The sequence below is a fragment of the Fusarium falciforme genome, chromosome 6 (genome assembly GCF_026873545.1).
Source record: "Fusarium falciforme chromosome 6, complete sequence".
Taxonomy (NCBI): Eukaryota; Fungi; Ascomycota; class Sordariomycetes; order Hypocreales; family Nectriaceae; genus Fusarium; species Fusarium falciforme.
Window position 1 is genome coordinate 2171185 of NC_070549.1, and position 22950 is coordinate 2194134.

General features: G+C 52.8%; 9 protein-coding genes across 9 annotated transcripts; 4 read left to right on the forward strand and 5 right to left on the reverse strand.

Moving 5' to 3' along the window:
• Nucleotides 1–1069: 1069 nt before the first annotated feature.
• On the forward strand, nt 1070–1501 carry NCS54_00825100 (Hypothetical protein; the record flags this gene model as incomplete). Its single annotated transcript, XM_053153646.1, has 1 exon — nt 1070–1501. One exon carries the CDS (start codon nt 1070–1072, stop codon nt 1499–1501), a length of 432 nt encoding a protein of 143 aa, XP_053009621.1.
• Nucleotides 1502–1927: 426 nt separating this feature from the next.
• On the reverse strand, nt 1928–2293 carry NCS54_00825200 (Hypothetical protein; the record flags this gene model as incomplete). Its single annotated transcript, XM_053153647.1, has 1 exon — nt 1928–2293. One exon carries the CDS (start codon nt 2291–2293, stop codon nt 1928–1930), a length of 366 nt encoding a protein of 121 aa, XP_053009622.1.
• An 881-nt stretch (nt 2294–3174) lies between these two features.
• NCS54_00825300 (Hypothetical protein) lies at nt 3175–5013 on the reverse strand (the record flags this gene model as incomplete). Its single annotated transcript, XM_053153648.1, has 2 exons — nt 3175–4377; nt 4951–5013. 2 exons carry the CDS (start codon nt 5011–5013, stop codon nt 3175–3177), a joined length of 1266 nt encoding a protein of 421 aa, XP_053009623.1.
• Nucleotides 5014–5138: 125 nt separating this feature from the next.
• Nucleotides 5139–8630, reverse strand: NCS54_00825400 (SNF2 superfamily RAD5 protein; the record flags this gene model as incomplete). The annotated part of the gene is made up of 2 exons (XM_053153649.1): nt 5139–5217; nt 5266–8630. 2 exons carry the CDS (start codon nt 8628–8630, stop codon nt 5139–5141), a joined length of 3444 nt encoding a protein of 1147 aa, XP_053009624.1.
• Nucleotides 8631–9023: 393 nt separating this feature from the next.
• Nucleotides 9024–10160, forward strand: NCS54_00825500 (Hypothetical protein; the record flags this gene model as incomplete). Its single annotated transcript, XM_053153650.1, has 2 exons — nt 9024–9148; nt 9197–10160. The coding sequence occupies 2 exons, from the start codon at nt 9024–9026 to the stop codon at nt 10158–10160; spliced, it is 1089 nt and encodes a 362-aa protein (XP_053009625.1).
• Nucleotides 10161–10439: 279 nt separating this feature from the next.
• NCS54_00825600 (30s ribosomal protein s6) lies at nt 10440–10972 on the forward strand (the record flags this gene model as incomplete). Its single annotated transcript, XM_053153651.1, has 3 exons — nt 10440–10520; nt 10572–10603; nt 10672–10972. Exons 1-3 carry the CDS (start codon nt 10497–10499, stop codon nt 10970–10972), a joined length of 357 nt encoding a protein of 118 aa, XP_053009626.1. The 5' UTR covers nt 10440–10496.
• A 578-nt stretch (nt 10973–11550) lies between these two features.
• Nucleotides 11551–13503, reverse strand: NCS54_00825700 (Defective in cullin neddylation protein; the record flags this gene model as incomplete). Its single annotated transcript, XM_053153652.1, has 5 exons — nt 11551–11989; nt 12061–12235; nt 12290–12369; nt 13163–13206; nt 13417–13503. 5 exons carry the CDS (start codon nt 13501–13503, stop codon nt 11551–11553), a joined length of 825 nt encoding a protein of 274 aa, XP_053009627.1.
• Nucleotides 13504–14467: 964 nt separating this feature from the next.
• On the forward strand, nt 14468–17052 carry NCS54_00825800 (Hypothetical protein; the record flags this gene model as incomplete). Its single annotated transcript, XM_053153653.1, has 2 exons — nt 14468–14572; nt 14641–17052. 2 exons carry the CDS (start codon nt 14468–14470, stop codon nt 17050–17052), a joined length of 2517 nt encoding a protein of 838 aa, XP_053009628.1.
• A 756-nt stretch (nt 17053–17808) lies between these two features.
• On the reverse strand, nt 17809–21147 carry NCS54_00825900 (Hypothetical protein; the record flags this gene model as incomplete). The annotated part of the gene is made up of 2 exons (XM_053153654.1): nt 17809–17896; nt 17951–21147. The coding sequence occupies 2 exons, from the start codon at nt 21145–21147 to the stop codon at nt 17809–17811; spliced, it is 3285 nt and encodes a 1094-aa protein (XP_053009629.1).
• Nucleotides 21148–22950: the final 1803 nt, after the last annotated feature.

Genomic DNA, 22950 nt, shown 5'->3' on the forward strand with positions numbered 1-22950 from the left:
AGTCAAGCGCTGAGGATGATCCGGTTCGCCGAGTCATGGTCCTATAAGTGAGGCGGTTCGATGGTGGAGAGGGCGTCTATTCTGCAGGGGTCGGTAGTGAGTGGCGATGGGAAGTTGAAGTTGGGTTTGGTTGAGCCTCACGGGAAGAAAAAAAAAAAGCAAGGAAAGATCAAGGTCAAGGTGAAGGGGAGGGAAGGAAGACGCCAGGACCGTTCCAGGGCTCTTGCCATGCAGGTTCGAGGCCCGAGACCCGTGACCGTGCTGAAGGGTTTAGTTATCAATCAGTGTATTTCTATGGATCCATGGCTGCCCCATCATCTCTTTTCTCTCAATCCGTCGCCTCTTGAGCTGAATATCATCTGCATCGTGGTGTCGTACGACTGGCTCCAACAGTGTCTTGATGGATGCTTCATTTGATGCGTTGTCCAAGCAAGCCACCTGGATGGACAGTTTATTGCCTCCTCCCCCGCAGACAAGACAAGACCAACAGCGCATCCATGGATTGTTTTACTTGGGCCTGAATCTTTTAATAGCTTGCTTCTGGCTTGCATGTTTTATGTCTAACGCCTGCATAATTAATTGCATCTCTATCCATACCCAACTTGAATACTTCACCTCTCATGCCCATCTCATGATATCTATCATCTCTTCTCTCGTCTCCTCATCCTGTCTCCCCCCATTCCACGGCAGCCAACCAACTTCACCCCGCAGGTAACCATCACCATTCGCCTCAGTTCGGCTGATTGGAACTAGGCATCTCGTCTTACTGCGTCTGATACGCTCAGCCCGCATGCGATACCACGGCAAGAGGCGCCCTCTCTGCAGCGGCATATGCACTCGACTCTCTCGAGGCACACGTTGAAAACCACGCACGCCATACACATTATCCCGTCGCCCGCTTAAATATGCACTCTTGTCCGGGCCTTGCCCAAGTGGACGACCCGACCACTTCTTCACCATGTCATGTCCCAACCGTCTGGGGTCGTCCCACGCCCTCTCCCTCCCCTTCATGTCTTAACCGTCTCTTCCTTTTAATATCCTCATCGTGCCACTTTTGGCCTGCGATTGGATGTATATCCGGCGCCATCTGCAAGTCTCTGCGGTGCACCAGCGCCCTGGGACACCCGTTGATGCCCAGAGCCATGGCCTGCTCGACCCGACTCTGAGGCTATTCCAGAGGGGTTTGCGCAGCATTGACCAGTCTCGAGATGCCCTTGTCAAGAGGCAGTTCTCTAGTAACCCCTCTCGGAACAACAATATCAAGATTGGCCTCATTGTCGGCTTCGTGCTCGCCGCCTTCCTCGCTGTTGTCATCGTCTTCCTGTGGATGTATTGCGGTTCTATCCGCTTCACCTTCAAGAAGAAGAAGCACCGTCATCACCATCACAGACACAAATCCGTCAGTAGCAGAGGGTCTAGGGGTTCTGACAGAAGCGCACCACCTTCACCCAAGTCTGCGACCGAGGAGACTCCTCCGGCAGACAAGCCGGCAGATAAATAGGATGAGACGACATTGGCAAGTTGTCTCCCATCATTAGATGCATAGTTGACTGACATGCTCTCAGACCCTTCACTTCTGTGTATGATTCTTCCACTGTATTTATGATGCATATGGTTCCTTGTCGGTAAACTTGTAAGCTGGCTGCATGCGACATGAGCTTGGTCTTGATTTCGATATGGTTGGTCTCGAGTTTGTTCTTCCTTGGTGACTTCTATTTCCCCTAGTTTATCATACTCCTTTAATAGTACATTGGCGCGCCTGTTTATTCTTTCCCAAGCCCCGGCTGCAATCCCTTCTGTTACTTCCTATCATCCCGAACAACGCCGTGACGGGGGCAGACGATTCCATCTACACCCTTGCCACACTGAGGAAAGCAATCTCCCACCTGAAAATCCCGACCGATCTGAGGAGCATCCATCTCGTTCATCAGTACACCATCGTACTTTGGCACAAAGGCGATCGGAGACTGAAGCATTGGTTCAGGTCGTTGAGGAGCCCAATCATCGATGATGATGGGACTTGGAGGGTCGTTGTGTTTGTGACGACAGCGATGATGCCTCTTCCATAGCTTTCGTTCGTGACGGTCGTGCGCATGTTTATGACGATAATGCCTGTGTCGATGGTGATGGTCTTTGTATTTGTGGTGGCGCTTCTCGTGATGTTGCTCTGGGATATAAAGGTTGGCGAAATAGTCGTGATGTTCGCCATGGTTATGAACATGGTGACGCTTCTTGCTGTGTCGACGATGCCCCCCACGAATGTGTGTTTCATGTCGATGATGACCATGTTCATGTTTCCTCTTCTTCTTCTCCTTCATTTTCCTTCGCTTTTCCGCCTTGGTGTTCTCCCAAGCGCAATAGAATAGACCACTAATGATGATGATGGCCAGCAGCGTCAGCCCAACTGCTATTCCGACAGTCCCAGAGCTAGCGTTTCGACGGTGCAGAGCGGACGTTGCACTGGAGAAGACGGCATTGTTTTTGACAATGGGCTGGGCCCTTGATGTGCCCTTCAATAATGCGATCGAACCAGTGGGTGAATTCTTGACTGGTGCCATGCTGGGGAGTTCTCTGGGACTTTCAGGGTGTCGATGCTCTTGGTCGTCTGCTCCATAGCCATACCAAAGACTGATGGGCGCCATCACAAAAGTGAGGATCTCGACATGTCACTGATAAGTGATTCATCACATCGGAAACAGAATCCATGGTTTACTATATATCATCTCTATGCACAAAGAGACGGGTTTCGACACCGACGCTACAAAGCCTTGATGCTCGTCTTCGGCTAGCAGCCGTCCCGTTGTGCACATAAAGCTTCCAATTCCTTTATTCTGCAACCCACAAACAATGAAAGTTGCTCTTTTACAAAAAAAGACTCAACGAGTTTTCATTCTTTAGATAGTTTGGGGGTTGGTGGCGAGCGCTCCGAGTTGTTTGGTCAAACAACTTGCACGACGGTGCCAATGCAACATGACAAAGAAACTTCCAATTTTTTAAGAAAAACATTAAGAAGGAGGGAAAACATTCTGGATATCAAGAGTTCTGTTGCGTGACGGAAAGAAGAAGGAAAAAACACACACCAAACTATGGAAACAGTTCTATCATCCTCCCTTGTGCCGTCTCATGAAATCTAGCCTCGCCAAACTAAACAATAAACAGTTATCCCCTTTATCGCTACCTCTCCCTGTGTCTCCTCTTCCTATCATCATCACCTCCCTCCTCAAGCCCACGGATCTGTCCCAGAGTGCTCCCAATGACATCCTGAAGCCTACCCCCCTTGCGAACGAAGCGATCATAAAACTCACAGTCGCGGTGCTTGGCACCCCGGGCATTCAGCGAGATGATGGTGCTGGACATGGCCTCGAGCTCCGTCTTGAGCGTCTTGAGGTCTAGCTCACGACGGTATCGACGCTGGCGCCGTCGACGTCTGCGCTCCTCGCGTTCTTCTCGCTCGCGGGAGTCGCGTCGGTGATGGCGGTGCGAGGAGCGGCGATGCTCTCGAGGGTCTGGCTCGTATTGGGGCTCGGGTTCGTAGGGAGGGGGGTATGTTTCGCCTTGGAACTCGTAGTAGGGCTCTGCAAAGGTGACTCGGTGGCGCTTCTTCTTGCGTCTCTCCTTGTCGGAGGCGTATCTGTCTCCTTCATCCTCGAAACCCCTGCTTCTATGTCCATCCCTATCCCTGTCTCTATCCCTCTTTCTCTTCTTGTTCCTCTTCCTCTCCCCACCCTTCCGCCCATCATCATTACCTCCGTTCAACATCCCAAGCACGAAGCTACCCAGACCCCGAAAGTCCTCGAGGTTGATCTCCCCAACGCCGCCGGCACCAACACCGCCACGAGTACGGTCGCGGGTGCGATTACCAGAGGACTCGCCCATGGCACGCTTGGCAGCTGACCTGGCAGCCGACTTTGCAAGGTTCTTTGCAAATGTCTCCATGAAGCTTGTATTCTCGGGGGGTCGAGCTCGTGAGTTGCCGTCCCGCTCTGGGCGGCCAAAGAATTGCTCGGCGAAGCGGTCCATGTTGTTTGCTTTGGACGATTCTGTCAGGTGATGGAGAGCAGTCTTTGAGATAAAGTATAGTAACAGAGAGCAAAGGTGTCCCTCGTCGTCACTGTCGTACCCGTCGTCTAGATCCTGCTCGTTATCACAGTCGACCCTATCTTCAAAGCCAACCTCTGCTTCGACGTCAGACGCTCTAGTGGTCTGACACTTGTCCTCAGCCCGAGTCTCTTGTTGTCCGAGGTCGACCTTGTCGTCGTCAACCTCTTTCTTGATCTCTGGATCTTTCCGAGACACCGAGTCGTGAGTAGCAGCAACGTCGTCGTCGCTCCGTCTCTCGACAGCGTCTCCAAGCGGAAGAGACTCCAGATCGCAAAGCTGACGCAGAGAGACCCCGCAAAAGAAGGTAAGTAGAAGAAGAAATCAACAAAGGTTGCAGCCTGAAAGGAAAGCGAAAAGGGTGTGTTGCATATATGCAATGCAGCTCGGCGGCCGGCAGATTGATTGACTGACTGACGCCCAACTACAATGAATGTGTGTGTACTTTGTCCTTGTTACACTCTCCAAAAGGCAGAGCATCACCACGGCTGGCGCCAGGCGGGTTCCCGCCCTTTTAAATAACATGCATATGCCGCCCCCAAACAGTGAGTTGAGACCCATGAGAGTCCCAGGTCAGGTGAGACGCGTCAGGTTCGCGATGGGTTGTCCTGAATGATGGAGGCTCATGGTCACGCGATGTCTTGTCTGAGGCGACTGGACGCGGCAATGCAGGAACATGACCGCCGTGAGACATTGCCATGACCAGAAATATTCGCTGAATGATCGCCTCGGTCTCTGAATGAATGAAATGACCAGACAGCCTGATTGAGTTTCGGAATTTTGGGAAATAAATAAAAAGTCGTGATGTTTCCATGTGTGGCTTCGCTGATCAGACGTCGGTACTTGTCTCACCCAGCACATAACACGGTAGGCAGCAGAAGCAGCCTCACCTGAAAACCCATCATCATTATTCATTTCTGCGCGCGAGCTTTCTCGTAGTGCGCTGTCTATATTTACTCTATGCCGTAGTTGTGTGTCGTATAGTTCACCAACGCCCATAGAATGCAAAGGAATACCCGCCCAACTGTTAAGCATCGATTTTAACTCAACAACTCCTTGATGTCCTCAATGCGTTGCAGCTTCTTTTCTTCGTCGTTCATCATACCCAGCGAGGTCGCACTGTCATATGTTAGCGTTGATTCGTCACGCCTAGCTTGGTCAACTCACATGAACTTCTTCCGCTCTTGAACCTTGAGCATCCTCTCCTCGACACTCTCCTTGACCACAAACCTCTTCACTTGTACTTCCGACTCTTGTCCCATTCTGTGCACTCGATCGATGGCCTGAGCCTCGACCGCAAAACTCCACCAGGGGTCCATCATGAAGACTCGCCCTGCACTCGTCAAGTTGAGTCCCACGCCACCCGCGCGCAAGCTGAGCAGTAGAACGGTGAAGCCTTTCCTTTCAGTAAACTCGGTGAGAACTGCTGCTCGAGCCTTTTGGGCCATCGATCCGTCAAGTCGTAGATATTTGACATTTGCCCGTGTCAGGGCTGGCTCGATGAGGCTGAGAAACGAAGTGAACTGTGAAAACACCACAGATTTCATCCTGGGATGTTCTCTCCGTAGCGCACGTAGTTCTGACATGAGCGCCACAACCTTTGCTGACGAAGCGTTGACACCCACACGCTGTAGGCTGATCTTGGGTTTCTTCGAGACCTTGTCAGGGTCGTCGTCATGCCGGACAACCTCAAACAGATCCCGCTGGTTGAGGGGCTCCCGGCAGTTGAAACATCGAGGCATAACTGCCCTGTCAGTTTCATGCTTGATGTAGTCTAGCAAACACTTCTTGCAAGCAGAGTGCCAGCATCCAGTGACCGTCTGGTCATTCATCGGCTCTTCAAAGCAGAGCGGACACTCGTTTTCCGCCTCGTCGCGAATCTGCTCCAACGCATGGGCGCCAAAGACCTGGTTGTTATCTTTCGACGCTTCATCCGTCACCGCCGTGAACGAGGTGATGAGTGACTCGAGATCCATATCGTCGGCAAGACCAGAGACTGCGTCGGAAGCTGCCTCGGCTTCTACCTCGTCCGCCACGATATCACGGTTGCGGACAAGAATAGGATGGCAGCAGGATTGGCGAAGACGCAGAATCTGTGCAAAGATGGTGGTGAATGCCTTCATGACGGTGCCAGCCTCAACGTTTTGCGAGAACGTCCGCTTCGCCTTGTTAAAGATGTAGTCATAAACGCCTCGCTCCGTCTCCGACAGTTCCACGTTGACAATCTCAATCTGCTTGGGTGGTAGAAGCACAAGAGGCTTGCCGTCGGGTGTCTTCATGTCTTTTGTGCGCCGAAGCACAAGAGGCTCCAACACTGTTTGCACCACATCCAAAGCCCGAACGAACTCTCCAGTTTCAAAGGGCACTGTGATAAACGTCCGCCAGAATGAGAAGTTGTTCCAAGGCTCAACGCCTAGGAATCTGACCAAGCTAAACAAGTCTTCCAACTTGTTGACAATGGGTGTTCCAGTCAAAGCCCAGCGGTGGTCAGCTGAGATCTCGTAGCAGGCCTTGGCTGTCTTGGATGATCTGTTCTTGATGTGATGAGCTTCGTCAAGAATTACTCGGAAAAACTTGAGTGAGAAAAGGCCGTTGTGGAATGACTTGTCGCCATTCTTTGCAGCGATGCTGCTAAACTCAGACAATACCACGCCGTAACTAGTGATAACTATGTCTGGCGCACTGGCTGCATTGGATGCACAGCAGAGTGCTTGAAGATTGTTGCTTTTTTCGTTGCCGTAGTATAGTTCAATCTTCATCGTCCCCTCCTTGGAGGCCTTCTCTGCCTCACTCTGCCACTGCGATAGCAGTGACATGGGCGCAACGACAAGCGTTGTGCAGGGCGCTGGAAGAACAGACTCGGAATTCATGCCCAGTCTTGTAAGTTGATTCACATTAGAGATGCCACCAGCGGATTGGCGAGCCTGATGAGCAACCTCTGATCGATGTGTATGAACCAAGCTCAACATCTGAATCGTCTTTCCAAGTCCCATCTCGTCGGCGAGAATACCACCAAGGCAATGCTGCTCTTGAACCGGGAAGTCGAGGGAGAGATCACCAGAGTACGGATTGACATAAAAGTTGGGCTGTCCCTCGACTGGTGGTAGGTCCTTGTCGTCGACATCCTTGAGAGGCCAAGTGTATTCCTCCCAGAGAGGATGCATCGACAGCTCTCTGTTGCTCTGTTCATCCTTCTCCTTGGCCATCATCCAGTGCAGCGCTTGCTTTTGGTATGGCCGAAGATCCATAGCGAAAGTGTCTGCCGGTTCCGCTTCAGGGGTACTAAAGTCGAAAGATTGCGCCTTCTTGTAAAGCGCATCGAGTTGATCCTGTTCTAGCTCCTCCCCTTCTTCTGTGTCTGACGAATTTGATGAGTGAACTTCTTTTCCATTGGTGGCTGTCTTCTTGAGGTCTTTCTGCTTCTCCTCGTCTTGCTCAGCAGCATGAAGGAGCCCCTTACGGCCGTCCTTCGCAGCAGCATTCGTCACGGTCGGCTGCAAATTGATCTCCTCGAATAGTTTCACCAGAGCAAACTGCCGTAGCCGAAGGTTCTTCTCATCAGTCGTCTCGTTCTGCTCAAAGAAAACGGCCGACCGGTCGTCAGCCAGCTGAAAGGAGCGATCAAAAAAGGCCGATTTGAGTATGAAGCATCGTAGTTGCAGAAACACGGTATCACTAGTCCGAAGTCTCTCGGGGATGTAGACGCAGGTTCCTTCAAACTTGCAGACCTTCTGATCGATCAATGTCGACACCCACTTGGCCGTGTCCTTTGACAGTCGTCCAATTTCTGTCCCGCTCTGGGTCGTGAAGCGCACGACAATATCAACCCGCCGTGAAGCAAAATTATTGGCTCTTGAGGGTGTAACAGAACCAAATTTCCCCTTGACCTTTGCCGGCTGTGGCGGTAGGGGCTTGTGTCGCTCGATCTTGACAATATCGCCGTGCTTAAGGAGGTTGGTTCCGCTTCGAGTGGCCCATCCTTCAGCGCCAAACGCTCCTATGTATCGAAAATTCGGCATTCGCTTTTGTGAGATCGTAGCTTTTGGGCGTTCTGTGATAGCGCTTGGGGAGCGACTCGAGCTGGTGGCGGTAGGTTTCGACGGGGTCGGCAATGTTGGCTTCTTGGTAAACTTCTTGTACGTCCCGTCAAAGTACATGTTGACGGCTCGTTCGAGGTTGTTTCCGCAATGGTCCCTGATAGCGGAGAGAACATCGGAGCTGACTTTGTCGCCAATGAAGGCCTCAAAGGTCTCCTGATCGAAGGAGACGGAGGACGACTCTTGTTGTAGGTCGGATGGAGGTGGAGGTTGTGATTGCTGTGATGTTCCATTTGCGGATCGTTCGACAAGGACGTTCCTATCATCTTGTTCTAACTTCACATCATCATCTTCGTCCTTGAAAAAGCGTTTCCGTGGCTGTAGCGGGGACGAGTCGAGGTTGCTTGGTAATGCTGGATCAGAAGACGCCTCTGAAGGGTCCACAAAGAATCTGCGCTTCTTTGCGGGAGGCTCTTGAGAATCGTTGAAGCTCATATTTGCCGAAATTCACCCAAATTGAGCGGATATACAAATCCCATTCAAAGTCTGACCGAAATGTCGAACCCAAGCTTTAACCCAGATGATCGTCTCGACGTCGCGCATGGAGACGCGATCAGCCATCGCAAGCGCGCCTTGGTGTCAAGAGGTCACATGACCGCGCGACTGCTGAGCGACCAACGTTAATTGATGTGGCTGAGAACTGTGGCTGGTAACTCCGACGTCATGAAAAATTTCCTGAGGATTGGAAATCCGACGTTCATGGGTGGCCGTGTCTAAGTCGCAAGACCGTCATGTCCATCATATCACGACCAGCACTGCCGCTTTCGAGGTGAAACTCGCTGCTGGAGATCAATTCGTGCTGCGCAACCTTGGGTTAAGCTAGGCTGCATGTATCGTCCACGGCTTCTGGGCCAGGGCCTTCGAGGCTTCGCCCATGCCCGGACGAGTCGCCGAACCTACACTACCGATGCCGACGTTGAATCCGCAAGACGGTACTGCTATACACAGCTACAGTATGCCCAGCCTTTTCCCCATGCCCAATTGAAGCTAACGTTCTTTAGAAATAGCGACTATGACGCCCATCTCATCCGCCGCTTCGTCCCCTCCCCCGTCCAAGACACATACGCCGCCCTCCGAACCCTCAACCTCGAGCTTGTCCGCCTCCCCGAGCTCGTCTCTAACCCCACGATCGGGACCCTGCGCATGAAGTTCTGGCAGGAGTCCATCGACAACACTTTCGCCGGCCATCCTCCCCGCGAACCCATCTGCATCCTGCTGCACAAGAGTCTCCAAGACTTGGAGGCGCGCGCCGGGACCGCAACCAAAAAGTCCATCAAGTTCTGGGTATCGCGGCTGGTGAGGACGAGAGAGAAGCACATGTCCAATCGGCCGTTTGGGAGTTTGGCAAGCTTGGAGGAGTACGCCGAGAATACATACTCGACCTTGATGTATGCGACATTAGCGTCTCTTCCATTGCGCTCGATGAATGTCGACCACCTTGCGAGCCATATTGGAAAGGCATGCGGCGTCGTGGCCGTTCTGCGTGGAATTCCCGTCCTGGCAGCACCACCCCCTCCGGTGAATACACCATCCGGACAAGCTCCCCCCTCACGCGAACCGGCCCTACTTCTTCCGCTGGATGCAATGGCTCAGGCGGGGGTCAAGGAGGAGGAAGTCTTTCGACAAGGTCCCAATGCGCCCGGCCTTCAAGACGCAGTCTTCCAGGTTGCTACGAGGGCCAATGATCATCTGATCACAGCGCGCGAGATGCTCAAGAGGTTAAAGGCTGGCGAGGACCCAGGCCATGAGTTTGAGCATCACGGAGAGGGTGAACACTTTTACGAGGAGGAGAGTGACACAATAAAGGAGATACGCCAGGGCTTTGGCGTGCTTCTGGAGGCTATACCAGCAGCTCAGTATCTGGAAAGGCTAGAACAAGCTGATTTCGATCCGTTTGCGGTCAAGACGGCGGGGTGGAAGCTGCCTTGGAACATATGGCAGGCCTTGTCCAAGGAACGGATCTAGGTTCTGAGGAACCGTGTATTTCGAGGCGTGCCTCGAGTGTAACCCAACATACTATTGTACTATAGACATGAGGATGTATCAATATGATCATGAACAGACGTCAATTGAATGTAATTGAACATATGCGATCTTTTCATCCAATGTCTTGATCGTGAGCATCAGAGGAGGGGTCTGCCCCACTTGTCATGAAGCTTCACCGAGTTCTAGCCCACCCTTCACCACGGCTGATCCTCGGCATCAAAATTCGAGACCCAGAAATCCATTCAAGCTCGGCGATAGTATCACCTCGAATTGCTCTGTGACATTCCCATTCTTCCCGTAGATGTCATCGCCAAGATGCTCTACGAACTCATTGCAATTGTACGTCCCTACCTCAATCTCCTGCAAACTACGCAAGCTGACTCCAAATAGGTCCGACCGGGCAACCTCTCCGAGGTGAAAGAGTACGCCTCAACCGAACCCTTCGAACCATCGATCGCCCTCGTCCATTGACTAACATCTCCGCCCATAGAATCGCCCAGACTGTCGGCTCCCTCGTCCTCAAGAATGGCGGCGTCGTGCGCGGCCTCGCCAACTGGGGCGTCTTCTCTCTCCCCAAGCCCATCTCGGTGCATCAGATGAAGCACACCCACGGCCACTACTTCGTCATGCGATACGACGCCGCCTCCAAGGTGCACCAGGACGTCCGCAACACCCTCCGCCTCGAGCCCCGTATGATCCGCGCCGCCCACGTCAAGCTCGGCGACGGCAAGCTGGAGACGCTGGCGAGATTCGGACCGCCCAAGTGGAAGACGACAGGCAGCGAGGCATAGAGCGGACGGATGGGAATTGAAACGATAATTACCTTACGACGACCAATTTGCGGCTGACGAAGAGGAGGAGGAAGGTTATGCTGTAGGATACTCAAGAGCATGAGGATCAAGGACCTGGGTATGTCCAGAGTCAAGAGTCCAGGCATGAGGATGCCGTGTACATTTAAAAACACGCTGCCTCGGGGATGGCAGTCACGGTTGTATGAACTACTATAGAGCCCAGAATCTCTGCATTGCATTTCACTACCGACCCCCTCGAACCTAGCCATGCTGACGCTCCTGAGCCGTCCATGACCGGGCTCAGTTCGCAACTAAGACAACGATAACCTCGATCTGTTTGTGTCGCTACCTATCTATCATAAAGTCATCAATTGCAGCCACACCAGTGGCCTGAGTGCCCTTGGCTAACGCCGCCCTGTCTAGAAACGCAGCCCGCTGCCCATGCTCCTGGTTGGCCCTTACACGATATGTTGTCTGTGAAAATGCTATGTGGTGAATAGGCCGATGCCTCGTTCACGTCGTTATGTACTCCACTCCATCCTGGTGTCGCCGTCGTCGTCACGAGTCTGACGATCTCTTCAATTGTCGTCAACATCCATGCCGTCGGCCTTACCGATACCCTTCTCGCGGCACCATTCGACAAAGTCATCAATGACACTTGGCCACGCACCGTCCTCGTTCCAGAAAGATAGTGACTCGTCTGACAGAGACTTGACGGCAAACTCGAGCGTCATATTCCACATATCCTTGTTGACAGACCGGGTCCACTTTGCATTGAGGAAGGACTTCCACAGGTCCAGCCAGTCGTGATTCGCAGTCTTCCACTCCATTCCGGGAGAGGCAAACAAGATGTCCCAGTAAACGAGGGCGTTCTCCAGGCCGAGGGCCTTCTGGTCGGGTTCTCGTCCTGCAACGAAAGCGTACCGATATACCTTCTTGAACAAGGCGGGGTCGGAGGAGAGGGATGAAATCAGTCGTCGAAGATGGGCAGCATGCTCCTGGTGTGATGCTCCAACTCTAGATGACTAGTCAGTATTGAGCTTCGAAAGGGTATCAACCCATTTGTCGGTCATATATGAGTTACTAACCCAGTGTTTTTCCATCCATCAACATATCCCCTCCTGGTAATCATTCCCACTGAGGGTGCCTGGAGAAGTTCCAGGACCACAAGCAATTCTGCGTTCTCGATGTTAATCTTGAGCTTCTCAGTGAGGTAAGCCATAGTGGAGTCAAGCTCCAACTTGTCCTTCTCATCGTTACTATCTAAACGAGGTTATGAGCCAAAGAGTCATGAGCAAGCGTCCGTACGATACTGACCCTGCAGTTGGTCGAATAAGGATTCCAACTTGGCCTCGACTGGTGATGGTCCCTTGCCATTTCCGTCCGAAGAGAAGTACCTATTCAGTTTGTGTCAGTGACAAGAAATACTTTAATAAATTACTAGCAATGAATTGTGTAATGCGGTGGCATAGGATTCGGATGCAGCCGACTTGGCCATGACAAGATTGCTGCGCACTCGGTTGAGGTGATGTACCGCGCTTTCGACTTGTTGGACGTCTCTGCGGGTGATCCCTTGTAAGACGTCCCAAGACCAACTTTGCTGGACTTTTTGGATAGGGACAAGGTGGGAATAACGCGGGTTGCGATACGCCTCTTAACACCCTCCCAGTTCATATTTGGACTGTCCCGGGCTCCCGAAGATGTTGAATGTTTGAGTGACTCTGGTGAGACGTGGTGTCGAGCTAGTTGAGACCCGTCTCAAAGCCGGGACAGGGGAGGAGTTGTGTCAAATCGAAGTCGAATCCAACAACACCAAAGGCGGACAAGATTTCCATAACCCAACCACCGATCATCCGTAGAGACAATGGCATTCGAAAGACAAGTCAAAGCCCCAGGACAGAATCGAAGGGTTCAGATTACCCCTTTAGAGCAAGCAGTGTTTCAGTGCCATCGGCGTCACTGTCGGTCATACTCTGCTGTGCATCCAACAAATGAGCCGAGCAGCAGTGGGCCTAGTCGATATGACGAGGCACAAGGGGCAAACCGTACCCGGCGGTTCCAGATGCAATGCATGGCCGGGTGAATTGACCACATCAGGCTGGCGCAACAACATCATGACAGGAAACAAAAGGGTGATGTAACGCGAATAGTCGAGATAAGAATAGTCAAACCAAAGAAATAAAGACTCACGTATCGACCGCTTCGTTCATCTTGAAGCTTGCATTCTTGAGGAACTGTTACGGCCTATGTTAGTCCAACTAAGCTTGATCATCGTTCGACTACCTCCAGGCTAAACAGCGTCACCGCTGCAACCCCCGACTGCTGCGCCGGGACCGATTTAGTCAAATCGCGGAGAGCTTTCGTATCGTGGGGCTGGCTGACGCCAAGACAGGCCCAGGCTGCCTGAGATAGACTGTCCATAAGTTGCTGGGAGAGAAACGTACACGAGTAGCCTGACGCTCTGTGGCACCAGTCAAGGATACAAACTGGGCGATGAGCACCTTCTGCTGGGCGGAAGACGGCGGCGGCATCTTGAAGGTAGCCGACTGTGGTTCCGGTTTTGTATATAGTTGTCTCGTCTATGCGGAGATACTGAGGGCAAAGTAACCCGGCGTTTGCTAATGCGGTCGAGATGTTGCACCAAGGATCGCCCTGGTCCGGAGGTATGTATCAATGCTCGGCGAGGCGGAGGGATGTCGATTGAGGCTAGGACTGAACGATGGCTAGGACGAGATCGAGGTGCCCAAGGTCGGGTCTGCGAGTGGACCGAACGATAGCGGAAGGTGTCAGGCACGGCGGAGTCTTCCCAGAGATGCGCCGTTGCGCTCGAGTGGCGGTGGAAGAGGGGAATGAGATGCAAGTGGATGGAGGGGTTCTGAGCTTTCGCGACGAGGCTGCGATCTTAGCTGATGGTGGGGTTTCTTCTAGTGAGCGGGGCTCACTGAGTGCTCGCTGCCCGTCTTTCGGTGCTGTGTGTAAGGCAGGTGCCTCCAGGCAGACAGCTCCATTCCGAGACCCTGGAAGCGGCCATGTCGCACGTGCTTCACTGACTCTATTTGGTTCTACTCTGCTTGTCTTGTCTTCACGATCAACTCGAGGTTATTTTATGTGCTATATTATCTGTACAATTGTACTCTTAGTCTTCACATGATGGCCTCATTCAATGAGTTCTGATACAGGATCCATGATGAATCTGCCAACTTGAACAATATTGTCTCTATATTTAGATCATGACCTCTAATCGCACTGTAAGATCTCACCCTACAACACGCCAACTTTACCGCTTCAGTGGGAGTTAGTGATACTCTTTACAGTGCGAAATGATTCACAGGCCCAAAAACACATACCCCCGCCCCAGGTCATGACGTCCATCCGGTCACGGCGCAGGCGACCACTTGACGCGGTGCGGTTATCAACGCGTCTGGAAAATATTATCACAACCTTCAACCCCCAGGTTGCAACACCACAGCAACCACCCCCGGCAGAGGAATCAACATGGCCTCGTCCAACGCTGTTGACGATGAAGATGTGCAGATCGACCCGGCAGAGCCTCTCAAGGGCATCATCGTCTGCTGTACTAGCATCCCCGCTGAGCATCGTGTTAGTAAACCAAAGACTCCTCGTGCCGACTCATGTGCTCGCATTTCCTAACATCCTTTCGCTCCTAGACAACCATCGCTGGCAAGGTCTCCGAGCTAGGTGGTGTCCACAAGTACGATCTCACTCCTGACGTTACCCACCTCATTGTCGGCGACTATGACACGCCCAAATACCGACATGTTGCCCGTGAACGCCCCGACATCAAGGCCATGGATGCTGCTTGGATCGAGGCCCTCAGCGAGCTATGGAAGAACGATGACGAGATCGATTACCGAAAACTTGAAGCCGAATATCAGCTGAAGCCATTGGAGAAGCGAGGTGTCGACCCCTCGGTCCAGCCGCAGGAAGGAGAGACAGGAAGGGACTCGTTGATGATCTGTCTCACGGGCTTTGGCGAGCAGCGGGATGAGATTGCCCTCAAAGTCACCTCGAACGGCGGCAAATACACCGGGGACCTCACGAAGAAGTGCAGCCACCTCATCGTCAACAAACCCGAGGGCAGAAAGTATGAGGCGGCCAGACAATGGGGCATCCACCCCGTCACCCTCGCCTGGCTGGACCAGTCCATTGCACGAGGCATGATCTTGGAGGAGACCAAATTCGATCCTATACTACCGCCCGAGCAGCAAGGAAAGGGAGCTTGGGTCACAAGAGAACTCAAAAGGACAGCAAGCAAGCGCTCCAGGTCAGCCGTGATCGCCGCCGATGAAGGACCTAGGAAGTTAAGGAAGACGGCCAGCATGAAGCTCAGCTCACAGCGTAACAATCTTTGGGGTGATATCCTTGGACGGTCAACCTCAAGAGAGTACTCGTTTGCCCACGAGAATAATTCAGAGGCAGAAAAGCCCCAGGATCAACCACAACAACCTCAACCCGCCGAAGTTCAACCCCTTGCCCCTATTGTCCCGGAAAATCAGGGCATTTTCGCCAAGTGCTACTTCTATATCCACGGCTTCACCGAACAGCGGACATCAGTTCTCCAACAGACAATAGTTACGCTGGGAGGCTCTATTTGTGCTTCAGTACAAGAAGCTGCCCTTGGCAAAACCCCCCAACCGCCCCTCGGCCGCTTCCTGATCGTCCCTCAAAACTCTCAACCAGATACCCACCCTCAAGAATCCTACGACGACCTACATGTTGTGACAGAATATTACATTGAAAAATGTCTTCACAACAAGCTCTACTTTGATCCAACAGAGCACGTCCTCGGCAGACCTTTTCCTTTCTTTCCTATTCCCGCCTTCAGCAACCTCGTCATATGTAGTGCCGCCTTCACTGGCATTGAACTCAGCCAGGTCGCCCGTGCCGTCGTCCAGCTCGGAGCCAAGTTTGATGGGGACTTTCGCAAGACTACGGATGTCTTGGTGTGCAGTTCTCTCGCTGCTATGCGCAAGGAGAAGCTACGCATGGCACTTCGATGGGGCGTCCCCGTGGTGTCGGGCGACTGGCTATGGGAATGTATATCCACCGGCTTCAAGGTTCCCATTGACGACTTCATCTTCCCCGAGATCAAGAATCGATATGAAGAAACCCTCAAGCCAAAGCCAGAGTCTGTGGAGAAGAAGGCCCCTGGGGCACAACCTAGACCACTAGGCAAACCTATACAACGCACACATTCAGAACCCTTCAACGCCAAACCCGCGATACCCAAAGCTCCCGCATTCGCAGGAGTAGACACTACGGCCTTTGACCATGATTCACCCGAGAAGCCGCACCGCAAGAGCATCACCCACCCACCCCCTGAAGCAGCTTCCACCACCTCAGCCGACTTTGCCACAGCTCGCACTCACCAAGCCGCTCCCACAAGCCTCCCTCAGGACAATGATTTCGACACTCCTCTCGCTGAAGTCCCCTCAGAACACCTTAACAAGCCCCCATCCCCGACAAAGAAACAAGAACCCATGCCGCGCACCCGCTCTGACCCCACCAGCAAATCCTTCACAACCACACACCAGGACTCCACAACTCACCAAGACACAACAGAATCTCACGACAACTCACACCGAGAGCGTCTCCAGCAGCTGAAGGAACAGCAGCAAGACGCAGAACAAGCTCGACTCCGCGCTAAAGCCGCCGAGCGCCGTGCCCTATCCACGAAACTAACATCCCTCATCGAGACCACAACCCCGAACCTCACCTCCAACCTCTCCCACACCTCTGATGACCCCGAGCACCCTCCCCCGCGGCCTCGCAGGCGCCAGATCCTCGGTCGTGCTATCAGTAACGCCTCCAACGCCAGCAGCGTCGCCTCCCGATCTGCGCATGACTCGGCTGAGATGATGGGCGACGACTTCAACTCGGCAGAACCCAAGGAGGTTGAGCCGCCGTCAACACAGCTCGAGTACCGCGATGAAAAGGCCGAGGAGTGTAGGGCTGCGCTGATAAGTCGGATGATGGGGGAGAGTGGCGATGTCAAGCCAGTAGCGAGGGCCACTCAGAGCGTTGGGGTAGTTGGGGGACGGACGTTGAGAAAACGATAGGTCAAAGGAACTTGGAAATCGTATATACACAACTCGTACAATGTCAAGAATAATCCACAAGTCTCATAAACTGTTGAGATATCACAAGTAGCAAAGGTCCCTTGAGTGTAACTTAAAACATCACCCCCTGACTGACGGGAGGCGACGCTAGAATCTATTAGAGACAAAAACTTTAAGATCATACACAAAGACCCATTTGACTAGTGCCTAAACGCTTTTTCCCACCGGTCTGGCCCGTCATATCCCGTTCCCGAGTCCCTTGAGACAAAGTCAATTCCACCTAATCCGTCCAAGTTCCAGTGTTGGTATGGGTTTCCGGATGGTGCCCTCTATAACGTGAAGAGAAGAGAAGAAAACAAGCAACAAGAAAATTAACAGCAATCAGTAGACTAGCAAGAGCCAGTGTAAAGGGGAGAACGAAAGAGGGAACCGCCATCGCGTGCTAAGACCCAGCCCGATAGTGACGACGCTGAACCCTCTGGGTTAAAAGCCAAAATCTTCTCTGGAGCACCCCTAGGAGAGGCCATAGAGAAGCAAAGGGCTGAAGATGGTGGTTGAGTCGTAAGAAAAACGAAGTAGCGGTATCGTAGAGGATCGTAGTCGAAGGCCTGGGTTGTTGATCCAAACCTGACCCTATGCAGAAGTGTTGCGTCATAGAGCAAGCATATAACCGGGCCAAGTAAACAACCTTGGTGCCATGTCTCGACGGACAATGGCATATCAGGGTGATTCAAGCAGTTCTCGCAGGGGTCAAAACTAATCCACCAAGTCCTTGCTCGACTCGCCGCGGGCATCCTGAAGCAGCTCTGAATTCATCATTTGCCATCGACGGTCAATTTCCTCGCTTCATCCCAGTTAGCATTGTACTTCTCACAACACGAAATAGGGGTGCACTCACGTTGTCTGCCGCAGCATCTTGACTCCCCTCTCCCGGCAAAAGAACAGGAACCGTCTCATTGTTCGATCCCGCTTGAAAGACGCCATTACGTCTCCACGAGGCCCTCTATCCCCATCCGTACTGGCGCTAACCTTCTTCATGACAATGTGAATGCGGAGCGCCTCAATGTTCCAGACCAGTTCCTCAATCTCGTCGAGGTTAACGTGGAAATCAATGTGATCTTTGAAGAGCCCCCAAGTAACGGGCTTAACGTCCTTCAGGACTTGATGCTGAAAGCAACCTGCTGACTGGAGCCAGGTCCAGTACTGAGTGACTGTAGTCGAGCTCGTGAAGAATCGGTTCTTGACTTGGTACAGTCGCCAGTCATCCCTGGTGATTTCTCCACCGCTGCAAGAATCTGTGTCAGACCAGGCATCGGAGTGAAACTCGTCATGAATCGGACCCGCAACAGGCGACAAGTATTTGGGCTTCTTGTTCAGATGAGTACTGAAAGGGGTTTCGGGGCCCATAGGAATCTGGCTAGCCAAAGGGGACTGATCGACAAAGGAAGCCTCGCGTGGCGTGCTGACGACAGAATGCATGCTCTTGCGCTTCTTCAGGGGCTTGGGTGTATTGCTGGGACTACCTTGGCTCTGACGGGCTTTCAACCCTGAAGGCCTTCCAATGTTCTTGAAACCATGCTTATATCGCAGTGCAGTCAGCTTCGGGTCATGGTAGAAGTCATGAACCGTTCGGGGGAGGTTAAAGCTGGGTCCTTCGGCCAGGATCAACTCATGGAGACGCTGGCGCATCCACTCAACAGGTTCGATGTCAAGTTTGAACTTTTCCAGTTCTGACATTGTTTCTGATAGACGGAACAGTGTGTCGTAGGAGGTGATACCGCCCTTTCCTGATTGAGTGTACTTCTTGCTGAGTAGCTGATATGGGCTGATGGGGCCTGTCTCATGGAACTCGAGGATCTTGATGCCACGGTTGACCTGTCTGCCAATCTGATACTTTGACGATCCACCCTTCTCTTGCTTGGGGCCGGCCTCGATTGCAGCCTGGTGCTTTTCGCGCCATCGAGCCAGTTGAGGCTCGATCAGTGTTCTCACGTTAGGCCAGTTAGACTCCCAGTAGGGATGATTTTCGTCCACCTTAGCCAGAGGCACGCCTTCAACACACTCGGGATATGTGTAATATTCTCCGTTGTGTCTAAGAACCAGATTTTCGCGTGAAATCTCTTCCAAAGCTTCCTCGGAAGGAGGAGACTCGGTTGGTTGAGGTGAGGGCTCAATTGGCATGGACGCTGGTGTTGGTCGTTCCTTTTCGGCCGAGGGAGGTCGACTTCTCACGTTGGCCGGGGTGAACCCAGGGGTCACTCGATACTCTTGAGGTGTCGGCATCTGCTCTGGCTCGCGTGCCGGTTGGAAGCCGTCGTGGGCCCTGGTATCCTTCACGGGGGTATCAAACTCAGTAGTAGGCTGAAGAATGTCGGGGCGAACGGAGCGGGGGGGATGCGAAGGAAGAGCAGAACGAGGAGCCTCTGATCTAGGTTGGAGTTGGATGGGCGGTAGAGGCGTTACCACAGGATCTATCATGCGCTCAGGGGCAAGATCAGGTCTGGGCACCGGTGTAGGCTGGCTGGAGGGCACGGGTGAAGGCTCGTAGACTGGTCTGTAAACCGGCTCTACAACACGTTCCAGAACTTGTACAGAGGCTGGTCCTGCAATTCTTTCAATAACTCGCTGAGGAGCTGGTTCACGAGGGTGCTCGGGACCCTGCGGAGGAATTCGTTCAGGTATGCGTTCAGGAAGACGTTCAGGCAGTCGCTCAGGCAGTCGTTCAGGTAGTCGCTCGGGCAGTCGCTCGGATAGTCGTTCAGGGAGCCGCTCGGGTAGTCGCTCAGGAATTCGTTCGGGTAGTTGTTCAGGAGCTCGTTCAGGAACTCGGTGAGGTAGTCGCTCGGGAGATCGTTCGTAAGGTTGTTGAGATACTCGCTCAGGAGCCTGTTGAGGTACAGGCTGAGGCGATGGCCGATGTGAAGGAAGTCTGGCTCGTTCCTCGACTCTGTGAACTGGCTGGGGTTCAGGTTGAGGCGTAGGTTCAGGTCTTGCTTGAGCCTCAACGCGCTGTGTCTGAGCCTCGGGTTCGGGTGAGACTCTCGCCTGTGCATCCTTGGACTCCTTTTGTTGTCGCGCCCGCTCTCTGGAAGCCAGTATGTCAATCGTTTCTCCAGAAGCATCATGGCAGCCCTGGCGATTCCACTCGCAGTTACCGCACTTCTGGAACAGGTCCCCTCCAACGATAATGCAATCATCAAATGCCCCTTGATTCTTGTCGCATGAATGGCATCGCTTGGTTTGAATCTCTCCAGTCGCTTGGATCATACAAGCCAACCACTTGACACCCTTTGCCTCGGATCGCTCATAGATACTAGCGAGATGTGCGTCGTTGAAACGGCGGCCTCGACGAATCTTGACGGGTCGTAGGATCTCAAGTTCTTGGATTCCCTCGACCCACTGATTCCAGGGCTCAATCCGTTGCACTGGTCCAATGACATTGCCGTCAGCATCGACAACATCCACGATGGCATCGGGCGTGGGCGTGTCGCGGGCGGTGTTGTTCTCGTGATGCTCAATGCCTTCCATGCTCTCTCCATCAGTGGGCTGAACGCTTGTCGCCTCCGTGAGACCATCGGCGGTGTTTGGTCGAGTAGAGGCTCCATTCGTCATGGACAGGCCTGGCATATCCTCGGGAAGAAGAAACTGTTCCGCGTCAGGGTCCTCAGAATCCTCGGAACCCAGCTCCTCGCCTCTCTTCTCTTTGAAAAACCGACGCATCGTCCTCCAAATCTCCTGCTGCCTTTCAGCCTGCGCTTGTCGTGATTTTCGGTGATCCTGCTCGATGCACTCAAGTCGAGCTGCCTTCTCCTCGCATTCTTCAGATACACGAGCCAGCTCGGCCTCGACCTTTGCCAGTTCTCGAGCCAGGCGGGTTTGCGACTCGGTCAGCTCGGTCCGCCGCCCCGTAAGCTCACTAAGCTTCATTCGCATTTCGGTTACCGATTGCTGATACTCCTGTTCTGCCTTGCTATTCTCTGCTTCTCGTTGGCGACGAATTTTAGCCCAGAAATTGCGCTCCGTCTCGTCCCAGACAGACTTGTGCTCCTCAAGAGGGAGCGCAGCCATGGCGGCAGCTTCCTCTGTTGAGGCCATATGGGGCCGGTGTGAATTAGTAGTTATCCTCAATGTCTTGTGAGCAAGAGCGAGACTTTGCGCGAGTGAACTGTCGATAGTTCATCTAATTGAGTATTGATGGTGTTTGTCTAAGTGAAGAGTCGAGGTCAGATTCGGGATGCACGTGACCGAGTTTGTGTGGATGAAATGAAAGGGAGCCACCCAGCGACAGGTGGCCGAGGCGTCCCACTACCTACCTAGACCAGGAAAAAAAAAAAAGTTCGAGAGACCAGATCGAGTCGGAGGAATTGGAAGATCGACGTGGCTCCAGTCCGATGGTCCGAGGGCCAAAATAGAGTCGTGGGGCGCGTGCTCAAAGCGGGCGGGAATTGGACGAACCGCCTAAAAAGGACAAGCTGAGGCGATGGGCTGGGAATTGGAAATGAGGAGCAGGATGGTGCGTAGGACGAAAAAGGGTGTCGATCCTCAAGTCAATCCGATTGACCCAGATTGGCCGATAGTAGCCAAGGTTTGCGCAAGATGACAATCGCCTCCCACGAGCAGTGCAGTTCTGCAAGAGAAAAAGGAAAGCAAGCGGCTCGAGTATCGTCACGCAAAGCTCGATAGTCGTCACGACTGATTCTCTCTCTTTTCTTCTTCCTGACTGCTTCCCTGCGTCGTCAATGGCGTGTCTTGGAAAAAACCGGGCTCAACCCAACAGTCAGACCCTTTTTCGAAATCGCTTCCACCACCCCCGGTCGCGCAAATGAGCCCACACTCTGCGCCGTGGGCCACACCCCCTGGTTTGGAGCGCACCTTGTTTCCTGACTTGCTCGAGGGGCGCGGAAACAAAGGGAGCCTGGGGAGGGAAAAGAGATCAGGAAAAAAAAAAGAGGTAAGCGGGTACGAGCGAACCAGAAGAAGGTGGTGAAACCGAGGACGCGATAGAGAGACCGATCGCTGCGATGGTGGAAATTGATTGTGAAGAACGCGGACGCGTTGCGTGGAACGTTGCACGACCGTGGCGCGCAATTTGTTGCCTGGTGATAGGTAGTCAAGAAAAAAAGGCCTGGGCTGGATAGGGATTGCGGCGCGGCGATAGGCCTTTTTGGTGGGTGAGATGACGGAATAAAAAAGGCGAGAAAATCGGGGTCGGAGTCGGAAGGAGGGAGGGAGATAATTAAGGGAAAAAGTAAGAAGGAAGAAAAAAAAATAGGCTTCAGACAGAAAGCCTATAGGCGGATAAGCTTGGCCGGATGCACCTTGAGAGAGAGTAAAGGAAAAAGTGTGTGGGAGAGATCCCGTCGGAGAGGAGATGCAGAAAGGGAAAGAAAAAAGGCGAAAAGGAAAAAGAGAGATAAGTTTAGTAAGGTTGTGGTTAGGAGGGAAGGCGTCAGTCAGTCAGGAAGGACTGGACTGCCAGTGCCAGTGCCAGTGCCAGCTGCTGCTGCTGCTAGGTACTAAACTTCTCGGCCAACCGAAACCATGGGTCAAATGAGAAGAGAGGATTTACGTGTGAATGCGGAATAGAAAAAGGCTACTAAGGCCAGGTATGGAAGCCAGGAAGCAAGGTACGTAACTGATACAATCGCGGTTAGTTGGCACTGTACTTTTTGCTTGGCTCGACATACCTATGGGATGGGCAATGTATCTTTTTTTTTTCCTTCCCTTCCTTTGCTTACTCGCTCGCTCTCGGTTGTTTTTCACGGCTAGACGCCCCCCCCATACCCTTGTTTTAGCTGGCCATTGAGAGAGCCTCGGGCTTTTTGGCCTCGAAGAAAATGCCAAAACGCTGTCGCATGGCATCTTTCGCCATCGATTTTAAGCACGCCAATCATGCAT